General features: G+C 40.2%; 2 protein-coding genes across 2 annotated transcripts; one reads left to right on the top strand and one right to left on the bottom strand.

Moving 5' to 3' along the window:
* Positions 1-996: 996 nt before the first annotated feature.
* On the bottom strand, positions 997-3190 carry foxq2 (forkhead box Q2). The gene is made up of 2 exons (XM_023269082.3): positions 2310-3190; positions 997-1656 (listed from the first exon to the last, which is right to left on the bottom strand). Exons 1-2 carry the CDS (start codon positions 2802-2804, stop codon positions 1264-1266), a joined length of 888 nt encoding a protein of 295 aa, XP_023124850.1. The 5' UTR covers positions 2805-3190; the 3' UTR covers positions 997-1263.
* Positions 3191-6030: 2840 nt separating this feature from the next.
* Positions 6031-18484, top strand: pias4a (protein inhibitor of activated STAT, 4a). Its single transcript, XM_023269804.3, has 11 exons — positions 6031-6095; positions 8032-8413; positions 8540-8624; positions 8734-8775; positions 9086-9176; positions 11273-11401; positions 12228-12333; positions 12505-12578; positions 12677-12837; positions 13820-13971; positions 15222-18484. The coding sequence occupies exons 1-11, from the start codon at positions 6069-6071 to the stop codon at positions 15494-15496; spliced, it is 1524 nt and encodes a 507-aa protein (XP_023125572.1). The 5' UTR covers positions 6031-6068; the 3' UTR covers positions 15497-18484.
* Positions 18485-19744: the final 1260 nt, after the last annotated feature.

The raw sequence follows: 19744 nt of genomic DNA, 5'->3' as shown, positions 1-19744 counted from the left end.
CAAAAATTAATTAGCTGGATCTGTCATTGTTCTAATGAACATTGCCGGAAATAACTGTTGTGAATAACAGCTGCTCTCTCGGCCTCTCTCAGGCTTTATCCCTCTGACATATTGTTTGTCCATTCAGGACCTAATTTAATGTCAAATATTGCCTTATTCGAATATTCAATAATTTGCAAATAAGAAGCCCACATGAGCAGAAACAAACAAACTTCAGAAAAGTCAATGTATGATCTAATCCTCTTAGGCTGAGGCACTGTGGATGCAAATGCCAACCTTTGCAAGCCAGGAATTTCACTATTGATGTGGAGCCGGACAGGTAAAAAATTGACTTGATTCTTATTGTGGCGATGTTTTGGAGTCATCTCATATTCCTGCTTTGGGAGACAACTGCAGTTTCAAGGGATTTTTTGTTTTCATTTGAAGTGTGTGAATTTTATTTTTTCAAAAGTTCTTGAAAGCTTATATACCGTGTTATACACATTAAACAAAAAAGATGCAGACAGGTGACAAATTAAAGGAAAAACCTGAACCTGTGAGTCCCTGTAATGACTAGATTTGGTGGTTCTTTTGTCATCTATGTATATATATATATCAGTGTTTTACTTGCATTAATTATCTACCTCGACTGATTCCTCTCCCACCTCTCTCCAATAAATCCCCTCCCTCCCCTCGTGCCTCCTTCCCTTTCCTCCGCTCCCTTCATCCCCAACCTCCCGCAGTCCTCCTCTTTTTGCAGCAGCGGTTGCGGATTACATTGTGTGATAAGCTTCCTATTTCTTGAAACTATTTGGGATTGCCGAGATTATCTGGCCTCATTTCCTTGGGAGTCGGCTTTGGAAAGCCCGATTTTAGTCTCTTAAGGCAGAAGATTTTACATCCCGACAGCTTTGACTAATTAGCATCTAACCCTGGGAGGTAGTTTAGCATTGGGCTCACTTTTCGCAAAATCACATGCACAAGTAGGCACGCGCACACACACAACACACATGGTGGTACATTCAATATTATTTAATGGGATTATAACAAAACATTGTATTTTTGTTATTCTAAAAACATTCAGAATACAAATGAAAGAAGTGCAACAGCTTTGAAAGATTCATACATTTTAGTGTCCTAGAAATCACTTTGTTCTTATAAAGCAGAATATTGACCCAGTCTTTTTCAATTTTAACATCTCCTAATGATATAATCATTAGCATAAGATTCTAAAGGTTACCCAATAGTAATTCAGGACCAAACTGTAATACAAAAAAATTTCTCTCAGGGTAAAGAGGCATTGAGGCCCAGGTGGAGCCTGACTTGTGGCTGCATGGTGGACCAGGGCCAGTAGAGTGTGGGGCCCAAGCAGGACAGAGGGATGGCCGGTCCCGGTCCCGGGGCCGGGGCCGGAGGGCAACACCAGCAGGTTGTTCTGTGATGCCTGGCGAGGGCAGGGTGGTAGGGGGAGGCCAGGGAGGAAAGAGGAAGTTGTCCCGCCACCCTTCGTACCCTCCGCCGGGCCCTCCGGCAGTGGTAGTCCCCGTTAGAAAAGTCCTCATAGTTTGACGGGTGAATCGCCCAGAAGTGGCCTTTACCATTGTCGCTTCGGCCTGCTTTGATGAAACAGTCGTTGAGGGACAAGTTGTGACGCACGCTGTTCCTCCAGTTTTTATCCTGTTGGTGCAAGCAGAGAAGATAAAGATGGTTAGAACAGAAACAGTGCCTTGATTATGAGTCAAACAATGGGTGGAAAACTAACATAGGTGGCTGTTAAGTATCGCTGATCCTCTTCGGGACGTCACCTTGCTTGTTGTTGGCAGGACGTGCCATAGCGTGTCAACAACGCACATGATCGCAGTAAGACACGACACTCCGAGTTACCTTTCTAGCACCAACTAGATAAACTTTAATCCACTAGGCTACGTCCAATCTGTTGCAGCACCTGGTAAAAGGCAGGAACAGTTTGCAACCTAGCAACCGGATTACTTTATTTGCGAATTGGCCAACAACAAGATCATCGAGTGTCCCTGTGAGCACCTAATTGCCTAACCACTCAGACAGATTATGCGTGCCAAGTAGGTCGCTTCACATTTGAAAATGGCTGCCACTATATTGTGTGTCGCAACCGAATTAGACACTTCGGGGAAAAATGTGCTGCCTCGATATCTGTCCTGAGATCTGGTTTGTTTGAGAACACTTTCTCAGATTGCTAACGTCTGTATCATAAACTATACGTAACGTTGTCATCCAATTTTGCTTCCTCAACGACAAAGTGTTGATCTGCTACACAAATAGAAAGAACTCAACAAGACTTGACATGAACGTACTTTGCTCTTGAAGTAAGGGTAGTGGTCCATGATCCACTGGTAGATGTCACACAGCAGTAGCTTCTTCTGCTCGGACGCGAGGATTGCCTTGGAGATGAGCGCGATGTACGACTGGTTGGGTTTGTCCACAGAGGTCTCTGGACTGCTGCTGCCGGTAGACGTGGTCGTGGTGGTCACTTCCTCCTCCCCCTCCTCTTGTCGCATTGAATCCCCCTCCCCTTCTTCGGCTATTCTTTTCCCAGTGTCTGACCTTTGTAGTCGCTGCTCCGGAGTCTTGCGGCGAATCCCCACCTCTTCGGGTTTAGGATTCTGATGATTTAGCATGTTGTTCTCTGTCTGCTCTGCGGCACGACTTCCTTCTTCTTTCGAACCTTTGACTCCTTTATTGAACAGAAGGTAGTCAATAGTGAAGCTCAGTCCGAGCCTTTCTCTGCTTCCGTTGCGGCTGCTCTTGTCCTCCATGGTCATTTGTGAATTAAGATATCTCAGACTCATTGCAGAGGTTTTATTGGCTCCACACTGATTGTTGAAAAGGTCTGAGTTAATGAATTAAAAAAAATGTCTCTCCCAAAAGTCCTCTCAGAGTTGTGTGTCTGAGTTTCACAGCATGGCTATTTTCCTTTAAAAATTAGGGCCCTTCATAAAGTAAACGCCTCGGCGCCACTCGATTCTTTCGCCAAAGTCTTACTGTTGACAAGATCACAGTTAAAGATGAGCCTCTCAACTGTTGTTAACCTTGATGCGCTAACGAGTGACACCGTCTGAACTCGTGGAAATGACGTCAGCCACACACATAAATGCGGCCACTTAGTTTGCCAACAAAATTTAAGCGAACTATCTTCGACTCTCTGATAAACCTGCCGATCGGTCCCAAATCGCAGAGTTGTGCTTCAAGGTCACTGTATTTATATGACTGTGAATTTATCCCTCACAGAAAGGGGCCAAGACGGCACAGGGGAGGTCCAGGTAGGGGGTCTCAATTGAGGCGGATTATTTTTATTAACCTAAGCAAATCTTTGTAATTACCGGAGATTAAACACTCAAGATTTAGTAAGACATTGTGTGCAAAGGATGCATGCAGGAGAGTCAAAGGTCTTTTAGATACCAGTTATCCTGTTAAAGTTGTTTTGTCCGGGATACTGTCCAAAGATTTACTTCAATTACCATAGAGCAGTAATTAATGGCTCACGTTTGGCATTTCTGAGTTCAGACATGTTTTTTTGGGTTTTTTGTTTTGTTTTGTTTTGTTTTTATTTATTTTTTGGGGGGGTGGGAGGGGGGATATTTGCATACTGTGCAGCCATTGACAACCACAAGCTAAAAGAGCAGTAACAGTCCATGAATGAAAATCAGATTTCATGTTGTGCTGTTGAAACAAACCTTTTAAACATCACATTTACTGTGAATTTCATCCCAATTTTTACCCATTATTAGAAAAATATGTCTTTGTTATTAGTCTTTGTTGACTTTTTTTGTGTGTGTTTTTCAGCTCAGCAAACATAATCATAGATCTGTCTCAGAAAATCAAAACTAAACTGCCTCTGGATACAACATTGTATTATATTGTGTCTATAATTCTGTATGATATGTTACTGGCTAATCATGGTTTATTTTTCAGTTAGAAAATTACCATCTGCTTTGACTTGAAAAGCAGTTATTTCATGCTGCTCTCAAAATATGTGTCAGCACTCATAATTACTTAACTTCTGCCTTTAGTTTAATTTATTGCCATTTATAGGTTTTGGTTGAAGAACTCAATGTAATAAAAACAAATATCAATTAATTTTATGGCATTGTTTTACTATTTTTAATTAATATGACTTATATGAATTGTGCTTTGTGATTATATTATAATGTCAACAGTAAAGTGATGTTTTTTTGTATTTAGCAGCAGACCTTGTTTATTCTCCGATCTAACAACGAAACATCTATCCAGCAAACTCTGAATTCCTACTGAGTGAACTTTGAAGCCGTGGGTTGTATCTTTACACACTTTCATTTTAACTAAGTCTTTACATGAAAGAACACTGAGGCTCTCTGGGTGTTTTTGACCAACGATAAGATTTTCTACGACACCTAATCCATCTTAACCTACAGTAATTTAACCACTTGAATTTAATTCCCCAATCAAGGTCATATAACATTATTTTAAAATGATTTTAAACACTGTGTTATGTACATATGCTGTATCTACTTTTTCTCTTGGTTCAGTGATGCTTGGTCATATTTGCAGCATGTGAAATGTTTAAATTCAAGATCCCACTTTTAGTGTTGCAGTGTTGAATTAAATGAAAATTTATATACATTATTGTGGCCAATGTGTTATATTCTTAAAGTCTCTAGGAGCTAAAATAAATAAAGGTCTGTTTAAAACCGTGTCTGTGTGTGTGTGTGTGTGTGTGTGTGAGCTTTAAATGATGGGTTTGCTAACTGTGGAGGTGTAGAGACAAAAATAATCACCATATTGAATATAATAAAACATCATTTTCACAGCAGTCAACACTTTAGTCCATATAACACCACACAACAGTACAGAATCTACATAGATCTGCTTTGTTCTGCAGGTTTAACACACAGGAGACGAATTAAATGAAAGCCGGGTCAAATCATGGACCATGTTGCCCTCTTCTGTTTAAATAATGAAACAAGAAATACATGCACAGCACAGAGCACTACTCTATGCCATCTTGCAAGCTTATATATTGTAATTAGTTATATTAATTTGTTTGCAGGCTTATGTCCTATTAGCTAATAAACATACACCAACGTCAGAACTATAAAAATGGTAGAAATATGTATTGTGGAGAGGATACCAAGTTGTAATTTGGGTCTGCATTTGTGAATTACATTTAAACAGGTGTGAAAATAAATTAACTAATGGAGTCTTTTATTTGCAGTACATTTATACAATAAATTATGCAAAAATAACATTTTCTATTAATCAGCAGAGTGGCAACTCCAGCTGTTCTTTCTGAAAATGCAGCATTGTTTTATTGACGTTTCACATCCAAAGTAAAGCCAAAACAAAACACACCATGTTATTACATGATACTGCAATTCCCTCAATTGATTTTTGTGTTTCCATGAGGCTATTCTTTGCCCACATATGAGGAGCTTTTGGAAAAGCAGGGCTGGATCAGCACAGGGAGTGCACATTTGTCCTAAAAACACTCATTTACATTTTTCCAGCGTGGTGACAAAAACGTTGTATTTGTGTTACAGGCAGGATACGGTCGGTTTATACCTTGACGTGTATGTGTATTTTGTTAATTACTCTTTTTAATTTAATTATGAGCATACCTCAGACAAAGCATCAACTCCACATCTCACGGCTGGACGCAGAAACTGAACCGGAATATTTTGCTCGGACGGGAATTGAACGGACCATGCGACCCGGTCCACTTGACACCCCATGCTTTACACCCACGTTGAATTCAAACATTGTTTAACACTCACCGTCACAATAACTCAGTACTATAAAACTGAAACACCACGAATATCAAAATACAGCGACATGTGGTGCCGTTATCAGACGCTGAGGCCTGTTTTGGAAAAGAGACCTGTCTCTGAGTGTTTTTAAAAAGTTGCACTGTGACTTTAAATTGCCGTGGTCCTGCCCCTTTCGAATGTAGCGTTTCGGGCTCCGGTCAAAGCCGCGCTGTGGTTGGCCAACGCCTCCCGTCAATCAAAGCGGGCCCGGCGTTTCATTGGTGAAAGACTAGCCGTCGTCTCTGACTCTCGCGGTACTGCTGCACGAAGATGGCGGCCGAACTGGTGGAAGCGATGGCAAGTAGAGCTTGACTGGCTTCGGTTTGATGGGAGACGGGCGCGGGAGTGTGGGCTGAAACTCACCCCGGTCGTGGGAGAACCGGGGGCTTTGTGTGAATACTGTTAAGAGTGTTTATTCCTGCGAATGTGGTGCGCTGAAATCACGGCGAAACCAACTAGCCTGTGGTGCTAACGTAGCTAGCCGACTAGGTGATTTAACCAGGCAAGTGCGCTGGTTCAGCTAGCATCACGCTGGCTCTCATCGAAAATGAATGATGCCACCATACAAGCATCTGGGGCTTTGCCGCCGGCGTGCTTCCTGGCATGTTACCGTTTGGTATTATTCGCCTTACAGTAACCTCCAGATCTAGTTAGCCGGTTAGTTTGCGGAGCTGTGCACCTGTCAAAACGTCTAGTAGCTATGATTGAATACCGACAGCCCAGTCTGTGGAGGAGCTAGCTTGCCGATAGCGCAGGCTACAACGGCAATGTGAAAGTGAGGCTGAATGGGCTGCAATGTTGCTGAATATATGGCTCCAGTTTTGCAAAGCTTGTCCGTCAGAAAAGCCCAATGGACAGCGAGCTTACTTTGTGAATTTAATCGAGACACAAAGCAGTTGTTCAATGATGTCCAACTGAGAAATATCACATGAATCCGAAGCATGTCGCACGCCTCAGGTCTATCCAGGAACAACATGCCGTATTTTGCTCGTTAGTCAAGTTCGCTGCCTGTGACATAAACATTCTCACACAGGCTATATGTTATGATTTATGTGGTCTGTTTTTAGATTCCATTTCCTGTGAATAAATGTATCCATATTTGGTGTGGCTAATGAAAACAGAGACATTTTGGCGAATATAGGAGACACAGCACTTTCTGTGTATTCAGCGGGTAAACATCTTTGCTTGTGATGGCGTATCTTCTGCTTAAATATTATCTGTTACTGCTGCACAAACAAGTTTATACACGGGCTATCAACTGATTGATAAACATGCTGCCCATCGGTAGAAATACAAAAATGAAAGTACAGTTTGCTGTAGTTGCTAAGTGCTGCATTAAATGTAAACAGTAAACAGATTAAATGAATACAATGCACATGACACGGTCTTAGATCTAACCAAAAGCTTTTACCGCACTTTTTTGTATGTTTAAGCTCTTTTTTTAATTACTTCTCTCTAATCTGTTGCTTCAAATCACAGTCCAAAGTGCTCCTGCTTTTACTTTTTAGGCATATTCTGTAGCTGGGCCTTGCTGTCAAAAGTATTTCTTTGCGTTTTTGTGTCACACATGACTTTTTAAGTTTGATAGCTAAAAAATTATTTGCTACTTCAGATTTTGGACTCTAAAATTTGTTTGATTTGTTTAAGAACACTGACTCAGTCCTAATATAGGCGATCAGGATAAGCAGTGATGTGTCTTCTTAATATAGCCAGCTAATTACAAGGTATTTTCAAGCCTCTGTAGGATTAAGGTGACCAAGGCCGAATGCTTATTTTAGCATGTATCAAACCGTTTGATGGACTTCTGTGTCACGTTAAATGCTGCCTATTAGTTAATGATAAATATCTGTTTGGAGCCTGTCGGGGGCAAATTTAGCAGGTGTGTAGTATTGGGAGTTTCCACAGGATGTTGAATTTTGTGTTTAATTTTTATGGGGTTTTCCAGAGCAAACTTAAATATTTTACTTGAGAAACTTACCAGAGTTTAAACAAAATACCAGCAGTGTTCTCAAGCCTGCGACACATGGGTAAACAATGATGTTTGTCCTGACACCTTTAAAAATAAATCTTCAGTATGTTCAGACAAATCAATGCCTTTAGCACCATCAGCACTCCTTCAGTTGGGATTTGATTCTCTCAAAATGTGCCTGGACTTGTAAATTTGTGTTGTTGTCACTGCTAATACATTTCTTTGTATTATACTTCTTATGGTCTTGTCTTGTCCTTCCTGCAGAACATGGTCAAAAGTTTCCGGGTCTCAGACCTGCAGACGCTGCTGGCCTCAATGGGTCGCAGCAAAAGTGGGCTGAAGCAGGACCTGGTGGGGCGTGCGTTGAGGCTGGTGCAGACCGAGTACAGCCCTGAGCTGCTGAAGAATGTCAGGCAGCTCTATGAGTCACGTTTCCCCAAAACATCTGGTTGGCTGGCGGCAAGGCGTCCAGAGGGCGTCCCAGTTCCCTACTCATCCCTCAGCTCTTCCCCCACTGCCACCTCTCAGGGCGCAGACTACCTCAACGGCATTTCCAAACCAATCCCCACACCCGCAGCAGAGGTCAAGCTGGTACCACTGCCCTTCTACCAAACTTTGGAGACGCTGCTGCCACCAACAGAGCTAAGTGAGTGTTGTCGTTTTGGGTTTTTTTGTCCTTGTGTTTAAATGTGTCAGTTTTTAAGAATTCTTTATTGAAATATTAAGCAATGCACTGTTACCAACTATGGATTTTGTCTCTATGTGTTTGCAGTTGCCCAGAACAATGAGAAACTGCAGGACAGTCAATGCATCTTTGAGTTAACACCGAACCAAGCAGACCAGATCAGAAACGCAAGGTAAAAAAAAAAAAGTAACATTGCCTCTCAGATCTTTCAGTTAACACTAGTTAGATTTACAAATATGTCATTGATGCTTATTTACATTTGTGATCTTTTCTTTTCTTAGTGAGCTTCGTCCAGGAATACGATCGATCCAAGTGGTTCTTAGGTAAGTTCCCTGCGATTACCAATGAAACTTAATAAATTAATCATTATTAGATATTTCACAACCCTGTTGTCTGGAATGATCAAGTCCTTCCATTAACTGTTTTCTTCTTCTGATGCAAAAATAATGACCAAAAGCAAAAATGTCTTACCGTGCATTGATATATAGTGTTTGAATTCCACGTGTGATGTGATCTCATTTCTTTATTTTTCATACAAGACTTGACAGATCCACATTCAGTCATCTTCAGTGGCCAAACAGTGAGTCATTCATGTGGTACTAAGCTTTTCTGTTTTATTCCTCTTTCTTGCAGAATCTGTTACACAGACTCCATTGGTGTTCAGGAGGACCAGTATCCTCCCAACATTGCTGTCAAAGTTAACCAATCCTACTGTCATGTGCCGGTGAGTTAATTCGCCGCACCTCCAGAATACAAACATACCAAAAGCCTGGTTTGGTCTCCTGTTCCCGTCAAGGAAATTCCTCCGTCATTGCTGTTAGATGTTTGTTTTCGAATATAGCAACGTTTCACAAGTTTGGCCTGGTCACAGTTTAACTAGTGTCACAATATTTGATAGTGATGGATTAACCAGCCTAATTTAGGTGCACATTTAAGAAGTCAAGGAAAAATAAATATCCAAGAACAGATAATGTGGTTGTTAGCAAACATTAAAGCATCCAAAAACTGGCAAGATTTCAGTAGGAAACTCTCCAGCTGCCTGTCTCTGTGTGCCTGATTGTTGTGGTGTTGTACATTCATGTAGTGGTGAGAAGCTTAAACATCCCAACAAGGAATTGCTCCATTATTGTGTTGACTAGGTGTGCATTCATTAAATCTAAGTGGAAAGACAGCAGTAACAAATCAATGTTTTGGAAACAGAAATGGGAAATTGGGTAGATTCTTACATATAAAAAAGGGTTGCTGTTGTTAGTATGGATACATGATATTGTACATTTGCAGATGTTTGATTGTAATATTGCTAAGTTTGGCCAAGTAATGATACTGATACATGGTGTTTTTTAACCTGATTGCATAGAACATAAAATCTCTCCTGATGGATCACTGGAAGGTACAGGCATTAAATATAGTGCTTTTCTGTATACATTCAAGAAGCAAAACGAGAAAATAACTGCAGCTTCAAGCTAAACTATAAACGTTTTAGCCTGACATTAGGCAATCCCCATGGCCTGCTGATATTGTTGTGTAACCGGAGTTGATAGCCTACCTCAGCTTTTGGATGTCACAGCTTGCTACCACCGAAAAAAGTAAAAGTAAAGTTTGATAATAAATGTGGTAGTAGTGGTAGTAAATGTAGTAGCAATGTCAGATGAGAACAGCCAGAGATTGTGTGATAAGTCAGTGCCTTTTTTAAACTTTTTTAAAATGTTATTGCTCAACCACATTACTTTTCAGCAATGAAAAAGATAATATCTACACAGTGAAAAGAGATAAAGTGTGACTTTGATCAGGTTTATCAACTGAAACTGTAAACAGGAGCAGGATGGTAAATGATTAGTTGATTAATGCAGTAGTTTGATGCTTGATGAATAATATATCTTGCTTGTTTCATCCTGCTTAATGTTTATTATTAGCGTAAATGGAATATTTTAGGGTTCATGATGATGAAGAAGACATCTTAAGGCATGAGCTTCAACGCTGAGAGACTTGAATTGAGCATTTTCATTATTTTGTGAGAAATAATCAGTTATTTGCGAAAATATTCAGCAGATGAATCAATGTATTGCAATTAATCAACTGTAGTTGCAATTTGATAAATATTGGAATAAATGTTTACTACACTTGTACACACTGCTAGAAGAGAAAAGGAAGTATATGATATTTTTCAGCAACATTTGTTCCTTCCTCCTACCTCCTCCTACTCTGTTTACTTCTGCGTAAATAGAAAATGATGCTGCACACGAATGTCATTGCTAATATGTTAACACCAGATAGGCCCATTATTTCAAATGGCAACCACAAGGATCAGTAAATGTAGATGCACCAGCGTCATCTTAGCTCTTGTTGTCATATTTTAACAGGAATACGTGCTGATTAACACCAAGAACAGCCGCTTGTTCTGTGAAAGGAGCATTCCTGTGTTAGTGCAATTCACATTCAGGATATATTATATATTGTGTTAATATCTTTGCTGCATTGATGAAAGAGAGGGCAGTGGATTTTAGCAGAAATACTGGGATGTGGAGCACATACAAGGCAAAAGAAAAATCACTGTGACCTGATGTCCAAATGCAACTTGCTTGGAACTCAGATCTTTTCTTTTTGTTGTGCCCAAGGTAGACAACTGAACTCTTTCTTCCATTTTATGTGCTTCTCATCCCAATAATTTATCATATTGTGCCTCATGGTTTGAAAAATTAGTGCACAACTAAAAGCTATATCTAAGTCATCCAGAAGGAGTTCTCTAGTGTTTGATGTTATCTAATTATTAATTTGCTTACTCTTAAAAAGAATCACATTTTTCCATTTGTGTGTTTGCAGGGATACTACCCCTCTAATAAGCCTGGTGTTGAGCCCCGTCGTCCCTGTCGTCCCGTAAACATCACTCCCTGGTTGCATCTCTCCAATGTCACCAACAGAGTCACCATCACCTGGGGAAACTTTGGCAAGGTCAGAGTCTACTGCTGAATCTTAGGGGTCACGGTGGCAAAGGGGGCAAGCAGAGCAGCCCAGATTTTCTGCCAAAAAACAGCCGTAGCTCTTTTTGGCAGATTCCAGGCTGCTGCAAGGCATGCTGGGACTTGTACATTGGGTCCCACTCAGCTGTGTGTAGTATAACTCCCTAAAGGCTCATCCAGATAAGGAGCTGGGACACTAATAAATACAAACTTACTCTTGTTGGCACATTTTCTAAGTGCTGTTTCATTAACCAGTGAGGGATGAGCAATGGTAAAGTTTCCTTATGTGTTAATTCCAGCTGAAAAGAACAAGTCAATGAAGATGAAAATTTTGTTTGTAGTGGAGCATTTGAATAAAAAAAATGTACCTCTTTGCTTACTCAATCCAAGAGGAAACAGTTTTGAGGAGTTCAGTCTATTGAAATTTAAGATACTTAAGCAGAGAGGCATGTTGCTTTAAAGCTTAAATGTTTTTCTTCAACATTCCCTCAGGGTTGAATGAATTAAAACAAAGCTCCAAGAGATAGTGGACATTCTTTAATAGAAGAAATTTGCTGTCAGTTTTTTCCTCACATATTTGGTTTTATTAACATGCAGACATAATGCAGGAGCTTATTCTTCATTAATAAGGATATTTCCAGTGTAGATTTTCCATGATCCTTTCTCTAAAATATGCAGAGGAAGGTGAATTTCTACCATGATATATCTTGTATTAATGTTTTATTTATAACTACTGCCCTTTGAGCCACTATCAGTGCTGAAGTTTTGACGGGTACCTTTGTGAATTAAATGCTAACAACCTGTGACTGTGTTTTCAGCGGTACTCGGTGGCAGTTTATTTAGTGAGGGTCTTCACTGCAGCAGACCTCTTCAGCCAACTCAAGCTCTGCTCTGTTGAGAGTGCAGAACGCTGTCGTGAACGCAGTAAGTGGTGCTTCTACATTATGAAATCCTGAGAATGAGATGAAAATACACACTGTCACTTCAGTGTTGTCTCTAGAAGTCATTGGCTGTGAACTCATCTGAACTCTGTTCTGATAAGACTCAAATATTGCAACCTGTTTATGCAACTGTTTACCTACCATTTATCTACAGTCCAAGACAAACTACGTTTTGACCCAGAAAGCGAAATTGCAACCACAGGCCTCCGAGTTTCTCTCATCTGTCCAGTGAGTACATCTTCTCAAATCCAGCATATTTAGAAGTGACAAGTCTCCAAAGTCTTTACCTGAAGTCCTTACATCTTGTCTTTCTCTCTGTTTCCCAGCTGGTGAAGATGCGGCTCGGTGTGCCCTGCCGAGTGTTAACTTGTGCTCATCTCCAGTGTTTCGACGCAGTCTTCTTCCTGCAGATGAATGAGAAGAAGCCCACATGGACTTGCCCTGTCTGTGACAAACCAGCTCCATTTGAGCTGCTCACCATCGATGGGTACGTAGACTGAGTCACGCTCTGACTGGTCCTACCCCTGCAGCTGTATTTTCCTTTCAATACATTAAGAAAATTTACAGTGTATACCCTTAACCATCTGCATGTTGAAGTCAGCCTAGGGACAATTATTCAAACTGCACGGATGTTTTAGGGCTCTTCACACAAGTTGAACCATGCACCAGCCTATTGAATTTCTATTTTAATAGTTTTAAATATTTTGCATGGCATGAAAAGGCAGTAATCTGATGCGTTTTGTGTTTCTGGAAGAGTGGTCACGTTAAAATGCAAAATTTGTAATCCTATAAATGTCCTTTTTTGGTAAAGTTATGTTGTAAAGAACCATGTAGTCATGGGACTGAAGAAGACTCAGCATGTGTTTAAGCACTGCAAGCAACTCTTAAGACAACACTAAGAAATAACACTGACTGTGCATTCCATTTTATCATAAAATTTCATTATCGAATATTTTCATCCACAACAATTTGGGCATGTAATTTCCTGCAAGTGAAAAGCAGTGATCACAGGCACTTCCTTACTCTCCCAATGACTGAAAGTATTGTGCTTCACTTTGGCTGCAAGGTATATTTGCATTCCCTAAATTAAGCTTGTGTGAAAGTCCCTTTTTCCAACTGACCTAAGTTTCAGGTTTATCAGCTTAATTACTAAGTGTTGGATGGAATTTTCAGTTAATAATTAGCAAGAGGGAAGTGTATTTTGTTAACTTGCTCAATGAGCACAGTTTGAATAAAATCTTGTTATTTAATGTAAATGGTTAAGATTATAGAGATATGATCAACATGACAAAGTAGTTTGTGGACACAGAATGACAGATAAGATCTGTTGAACGCAGGCTTTACCAACGCTACGAGATTCAACTAACCCAGACTTCTGCTAGATTCCTGTATTTTGAACTGATTATTGTTCCCTTTCTTGTATAAAATCTGCTTTGTGGGGCACCTCTAACCAGCAGTGTACATTTCAGGCTGTTATCTGAGATTCTGAAAGAGACAAGTGAGGACATTGAGGAGATTGAGTACTTAACAGACGGCTCCTGGCGACCCATCAGAGATGACAAGGAAAGGGACAGAGAAAGAGAACGCAGCAACACACCAGAGTACCCTGTTGTTGATATATGTGAGTAGAACACAGTGTCATTTAACCCTCTTTTTCTTTATGTGTGAATGTGTTTTTTCTGTGGAACTTATGAGGAAGCAACCGATTCTGTTAAAAAATTTTGCCACCCTTGTATATATTGTAAATAAAGCTGCTGTAACAATGTAAATTTCCCCTGGAGTGGGGAGAAATAAAGAACTTTATCTTATCTTATCTTATCTTAGCAGGGCCAATATTTGACCTTTTCATGACTATCAGTATTGTTATTTTTATTAAGTGTTAATCAATTAAAACACATTCAATGTGCTACTTTGACTCTGATGCAGCTGCTATCTGATTTGCTGTTACATGTCCCAGGTAACAGCCAATCAGCTCTGAAAGCTATTGTCTCCACAGAGAGATAGCACATTTGCCGAATAGAGCAACTCCAGTGAACTAGCAGTAGCAGAGCTGTGTCTGCACGGTGTTATGATTATTATGATTATTAAATTGTAAGAAACAATACTGTCTTCCATAAGCATGCTTACTTTTCCTGTTGTACCGAAAATGCCTGAATAATTCACTTGTTGATGTCAGTACAGCTGGAATTTATTTTGCTCACGGTGCTAGGATGAGCCTATCACTAAAAGTTTTTGCCATTTAGCTTGTAGCTAATGCTGTCTGGACTACAGTAACAGCTTTCTAAAGTAAGATTAACGTTAACAGTCTGTTCTCACTGACAAATATGTGTCTCTAGCATAGACACAACCTGCAAAAACTAAACAATAAGCACAGCGATGGCCACAAATCAGAAAATTAGGTGCTTTCACAGTGGCTGAGGCTACACGAACAGCTAAAAGCTAAGTTAGGTGGCAGCCACAGATTAGTGCTTTAAGATACGTGCTCTAGTGGGCAATAAAAGTGACACAACAGTGTAAGATTAAGAAAATAGAAGAACTGCAGATTTAACTGTAGGAGACAAACTGTTCAATCTCGATTGATCTCACAGTACACAGAGGAGAGTGATCTTAATGTCACGTGATTCTCTGATGTCTTCCCTCCTATTTCTGTTGTACATATTCAGTGGTAGTAAACCTTATTAATGAAGAGCCTCACTTATGAATGACAAGCCCCCGTTAATATACAACATTTAATGCATACCGGTTCCGAGTATCGGTTATCTGCATTTCAGGACTAGCAAAAATCTGCATGAGTCCTGAAACAAACATCCCTACAATTTAGTGTCGTCTGCAACAGTAAATCCTTCCTTAAAATGGCACATCTCTCTGTAGGCATTCCTGAAGCAAACGGTCATTCACCGGCCCACAGCAGCACCAGTCTGACGGGCAAATCTGGAAGCGGTTCGGCGGGGATGGCGGGAGTCACGGGAGGACCTGCCGTGGCGCCGGGAGGAGGAGTGGTGGTAGATCTGACTCTGGACTCGTCCTCTGAGGAGGAGGGGGGCGGGGCTGGAGGAGACAGTGAGGACACTGAGGACAGCGCCGACAGTCCTGCCCCGAAGAGGGGCCGATACAACTACGACAAGGACCTCGTCACTGCCTACTGACCCTGCAACTCTGTCCCCTCACAGACTGACACACACACACACACACACACAGAGAGGCAGGGGGCTTAAAACTTGAGGACAGGAACACAGTAATCCATCAGATGCAACAACCTTCCCTCATGCCCAAATCATCAGAGCCTTTTAGCAGCTCTGGTTTATATCCAGACAAGACAAACACACCTTCAAACATGCACTGTTAATGAATCTTCAGTCCAGAGTGATATGAATTCCTCTTTGTACTGTGCACCACTGGAAGCAACTCTAACTCCTTCTGGCCAATCGTCACCTTGCAGTGAACATCTGTACTGTCCTCCCTCTGCTACAGAGACCGAATGGATCGAGCACCACACCACCACCACCACCCTTGCTTCTCTCTTTCCAGACTATTTCCTCTCTAACCCCCTCATCTCTCTTTGTATATGACTTGGAATTGCAGGCTCCTTTTAGCCATGGGCGTTCAATGTTTGCGATTTTTGTCACATTTGTGATAACAGGCGAGTTGAAAATGGAGGCTCCTCAGTAGTTTTTTTTTTTTTTTTTTTAGTTCGAAGGTGAAAAACAACAAATGAAAAGGCATGAATAATTTAGGGGAGGACACGGCAGCAATACCTGGAGTGTGATGCAAATTCAAGCCTCTGCTATTGTGTTCTTTGTTCACAGAATGAATTCAAAGCTTGAAAAGATTATTTTTTTTGGGATTTTGTTTGTTTTTTTTTTCATGAATCTATCCTTTTAATTTTGAAAAGGCAGAACACAATACTGGCCTCAATGTGTGATGCTTTCCATTTTTATTTTGTCCTTAGATAAAGAGAACCTACCTCAGTCATAAAAACTTGGCAGACTGACCAGAGAGTAGCTTTGAAAGAAGCAGAGGACAGAAGAATTGACGAGTCTTTCTGAAGCCAATTTTACACTGGAGATTATTTTCCTGCATTTTTGTTTCTTTTTTTTTTTTTTTTAATTCCATTGTTCCATGCAGCTCTGTCCCCAGTGCAGCAACAAAATCTTTGGTTGAAGGTGAGTTAGTTTGTGGATCGCCGGGCTGGCTGTAGGTGTGACTGATGCTGAAACTTATGGGTGGTCTGTGAAAACGATACTGCATTTGTATCTGTAACAGGATTTGGTTGGAGTTGATTTTTCAGAGTTCCGTGTGGTCGAATCATCAAATTTACTGTACGGCAGCTGTGCCGAAGCAGATGTATTTTAAGAAGTCACAGACAGGAAATGGTTTTGAGGTTCTGGTGCCTTTTTTGTTAAGTGGTGAAGATTGGAGCCCATTGTTTTCAGGCCAGTTGAGCTGGCTGGTCGAGGAGAACCCAGTCTGAGAGAAGGTGTTTTATTCCATTTATGAATTTCAAGTCAGAGAAATGGACAGAAGAACATTATTAGAAGTGCTGTAATCCTTTTATCCCATATTGTGTTTCTGCTTTGAAAGAATTTATTTATTTGCTTCACATTCTCTAACAGTTGTTTCTGGTAAATCTACATAATATTTGGCTGTAGTTTTGTACAGACCGTAGTAGCTGTTGATCGCAGGAATCAGGACACCTCTGCTGCTGGGATTTTGGGTGTAGACATGTAATTGATCCAGGCTCATGGCTCTGCTTTTGATGATCGCTGCTTTTCTTTTCCCTCTGAATGAATCCGGCCTGGGTCAGAGCGCCATTCAGAGTACTTTGCTGTGGTGGGATTGGACACGTCTGACGCAATGAAACTTAATGAAATGTCAGTTAGTGCAACCACACCAAGTTCAAAGTCATCGATTGGGTTACAAATGGTCCCGCCTGGAGCAAGCAGAGTTGCTTCGTCCAGCAAACCCCCTCTCTGCCTCCTCTCAATGTAGATAAGGTCATATCTATTTGCTGGAATAGAATTGGACTTTAATTGCTACATGCTGTAGGCTTACAACTAATATTCCTCTGCACCGGCACTAATACCGTCAGTATGCGATGGCTACTCCTCAGATAGGGAGAGTTGGGATGTGCAGGCTTTAGATTCGTCTGCAGGGAGATCATCAGCATTTGTGTGGTGATAAGAAAAGGTGTTGTCGTGTTGATAGAGCTGTTTGCACTTTCATCTGATACCATCCCGACTTTATGGCTTATTTATTTGAAAGCCCTCTTGTAGTGAGTATTAATCGAGGATCTCTGACCGCTGCGACCGGTTCATCTTGTGCATAAGAATCAGAAAATGTGAAACCTTCTTCACTGTGTGACACCTGGAGGGCGTTGGGGAGGAGTTCTGCATGGCGTGCTTCCCTCCATCACCATCCTTTTTGTTGCGGTTTGATCGGCACGGGATCGGCTTTTATTTCGTTTTGCTCAGATGCACAGAGAAATGACTTTTACACATTGATCCAGGGCCTCACTGTTGCAAGCGCATCCTCTGATAGGGTCGACAGTTGAAAAAGTAGATTGAGTCTAATCTCGTCTTCCATTTTTCTCCTTCTTTTGACAGCTTACAAAATCGATATATACATATGAAAAAAAAAATTTGGGGATCCACGCAAAATTGATTGATGGCACTTTGCCGGTAATACATCAAAGTCTGACCCTGAAAAGGATATTCTATACAAGGCGCTTTGAAGCAAAATGTAAAGAACTCTAATCCCTGCCTTTTGGGGGCGGTTTGTATTTGTAAGTAACTGCTATACATATGAAAATGACATTGTTCATTTGTTGCTAGGTATAGAAGGTCATTATTTCAGTGGATCTCCTAAACTTCTCCTTATCTTATGGTTAAAGATGAGAAGTGGTGCAGGTTGCTACTGTGGAACTGAGCCAGATGATAAGTTTGCAGGTTGTGTTGGAGCTTGACGGAGAGCTGAGGGTCTGGTCTTTTTGTAGTGGCATCTCTTCTTCTTCTTCTAATGCATAAGGTAGCATGGGCAGAGGCTTACAATCCATGATGTAAATGTTTTGTTTGTTGTGTTTTTTATATGTTCATATTAAAAGACAATAAAATTAAAATATTTTATTAAGCCTTGAATTGCCTCCAGTTGTTCCTATAGGCAGACGGACAATAAGACGCTGTTGAGGGCAGCAGCACTGGAAGCTGATGCCACTGAGAAACTGGGAGGACTGGTCAAGGTGTGGATTGTTATGTCCTGTACCAAATGCTCAGATCTGGGGACACATTTGATGCCTGTTGCGGATAAAACTGTAAAGTTTAAAATGATCGTATTCTAACAGCTGTTATTGACGTGTGGAATTAATTAAAATCAGTTCTTAAAAACTTGTCTGCCATTATTTTATTTTGAAAAATGGTCAATGTGTGTTCCCTGACAACCACCATCAGTGGCAGGATCCACTGAGATGAAGTGTTCAGGATGTCTGCAGAACTGACTGAAGAAAATATACATTGTTTTATATAAACTTAGAATTTTTTTAACTCGTGACATTTTTGTCCATTTTATTGTAGATTTTTTCATCATTTATGGTACACATTTTGTCAAAGTTGTATATTTTGAAATTCTAGCCTCCCAATGATCTTTTTTATTTTGAGAGTACCATAATGCTGAAGGCCAGTCAGACAGATAAAAAATTTGATCAGTCATAAACTATAGTAGATATTATATATAGACTACAAGTTAACGTGAAAAAATTCAGCAAAAAAATTGCCAGAATTTCTGAAAATTTGCAAAACCTTCAGGAAGAAAATTCCAATAATTCCTTAAAAGTTTCCTTCAAAAGTTTTACTTAAAAAAAATACCCCAAATTTGTCAAGAAAATTCTTGTAAATATTTTCCAAAAAAATGAGTAAAAATCTTCCAAAAAAAAATAAAGTGATTCCATATATATCAGTAAAACCTCTAATACTTTCTTTAAGAACATTCTCAAAAAAATATACCAAAATCCAGCGAAATTTGCAGGATATTGGTTGATTTTTTTGTGAATGTTCTTAAGAAACATTTTTAATATTTCTTTTTTTACACCAAAAAATGTTCAAAGATTTCCCAAAAATGTTGAAAATGTGGACATCAGAAGTTTCACTGTGAAAATATTTTTTTTTTCCATATTTTCAAACTTTAAAACGGGTTAATTTGACCCGCAGGACGACACGAGGGTTAAGGTCCTAAGTGTTTTTGTCTGACTTTGGTTGCTTTTTTTCTCATTTTTGTCTCGCTTGTGTTTTTTGTCTTATTTTTGTCACTTTGTTTTTCGCTTTATTTGTTGTTTTTTGTCTTTTTTGTCTAACTTTTCTCATTTGTCTCAGGTTTTTGTTGTTTTGTTTCTCATTTTTGCAATT

The sequence above is a fragment of the Amphiprion ocellaris genome, chromosome 2 (genome assembly GCF_022539595.1).
Source record: "Amphiprion ocellaris isolate individual 3 ecotype Okinawa chromosome 2, ASM2253959v1, whole genome shotgun sequence".
Classification (NCBI taxonomy): domain Eukaryota; kingdom Metazoa; phylum Chordata; class Actinopteri; family Pomacentridae; genus Amphiprion; species Amphiprion ocellaris.
This window is presented reverse-complemented; position numbering and strand designations above follow the sequence as displayed.

Coding starts and splice junctions, on each gene's coding strand:
- foxq2 (XM_023269082.3), bottom strand. CDS start 2,804: ATGAGTCTGAGATATCTTAATTCACAAATGACCATGGAGGACAAGAGC. Junction 1,657..2,309: donor ACCCTTACTTCAAGAGCAAA/GTACGTTCATGT, acceptor TTGCACCAACAG/GATAAAAACTGGAGGAACAG.
- pias4a (XM_023269804.3), top strand. CDS start 6,069: ATGGCGGCCGAACTGGTGGAAGCGATG. Junction 8,776..9,085: donor TCGATCCAAGTGGTTCTTAG/GTAAGTTCCCTG, acceptor TCTTTCTTGCAG/AATCTGTTACACAGACTCCA. Junction 12,334..12,504: donor AGAACGCTGTCGTGAACGCA/GTAAGTGGTGCT, acceptor ATTTATCTACAG/TCCAAGACAAACTACGTTTT.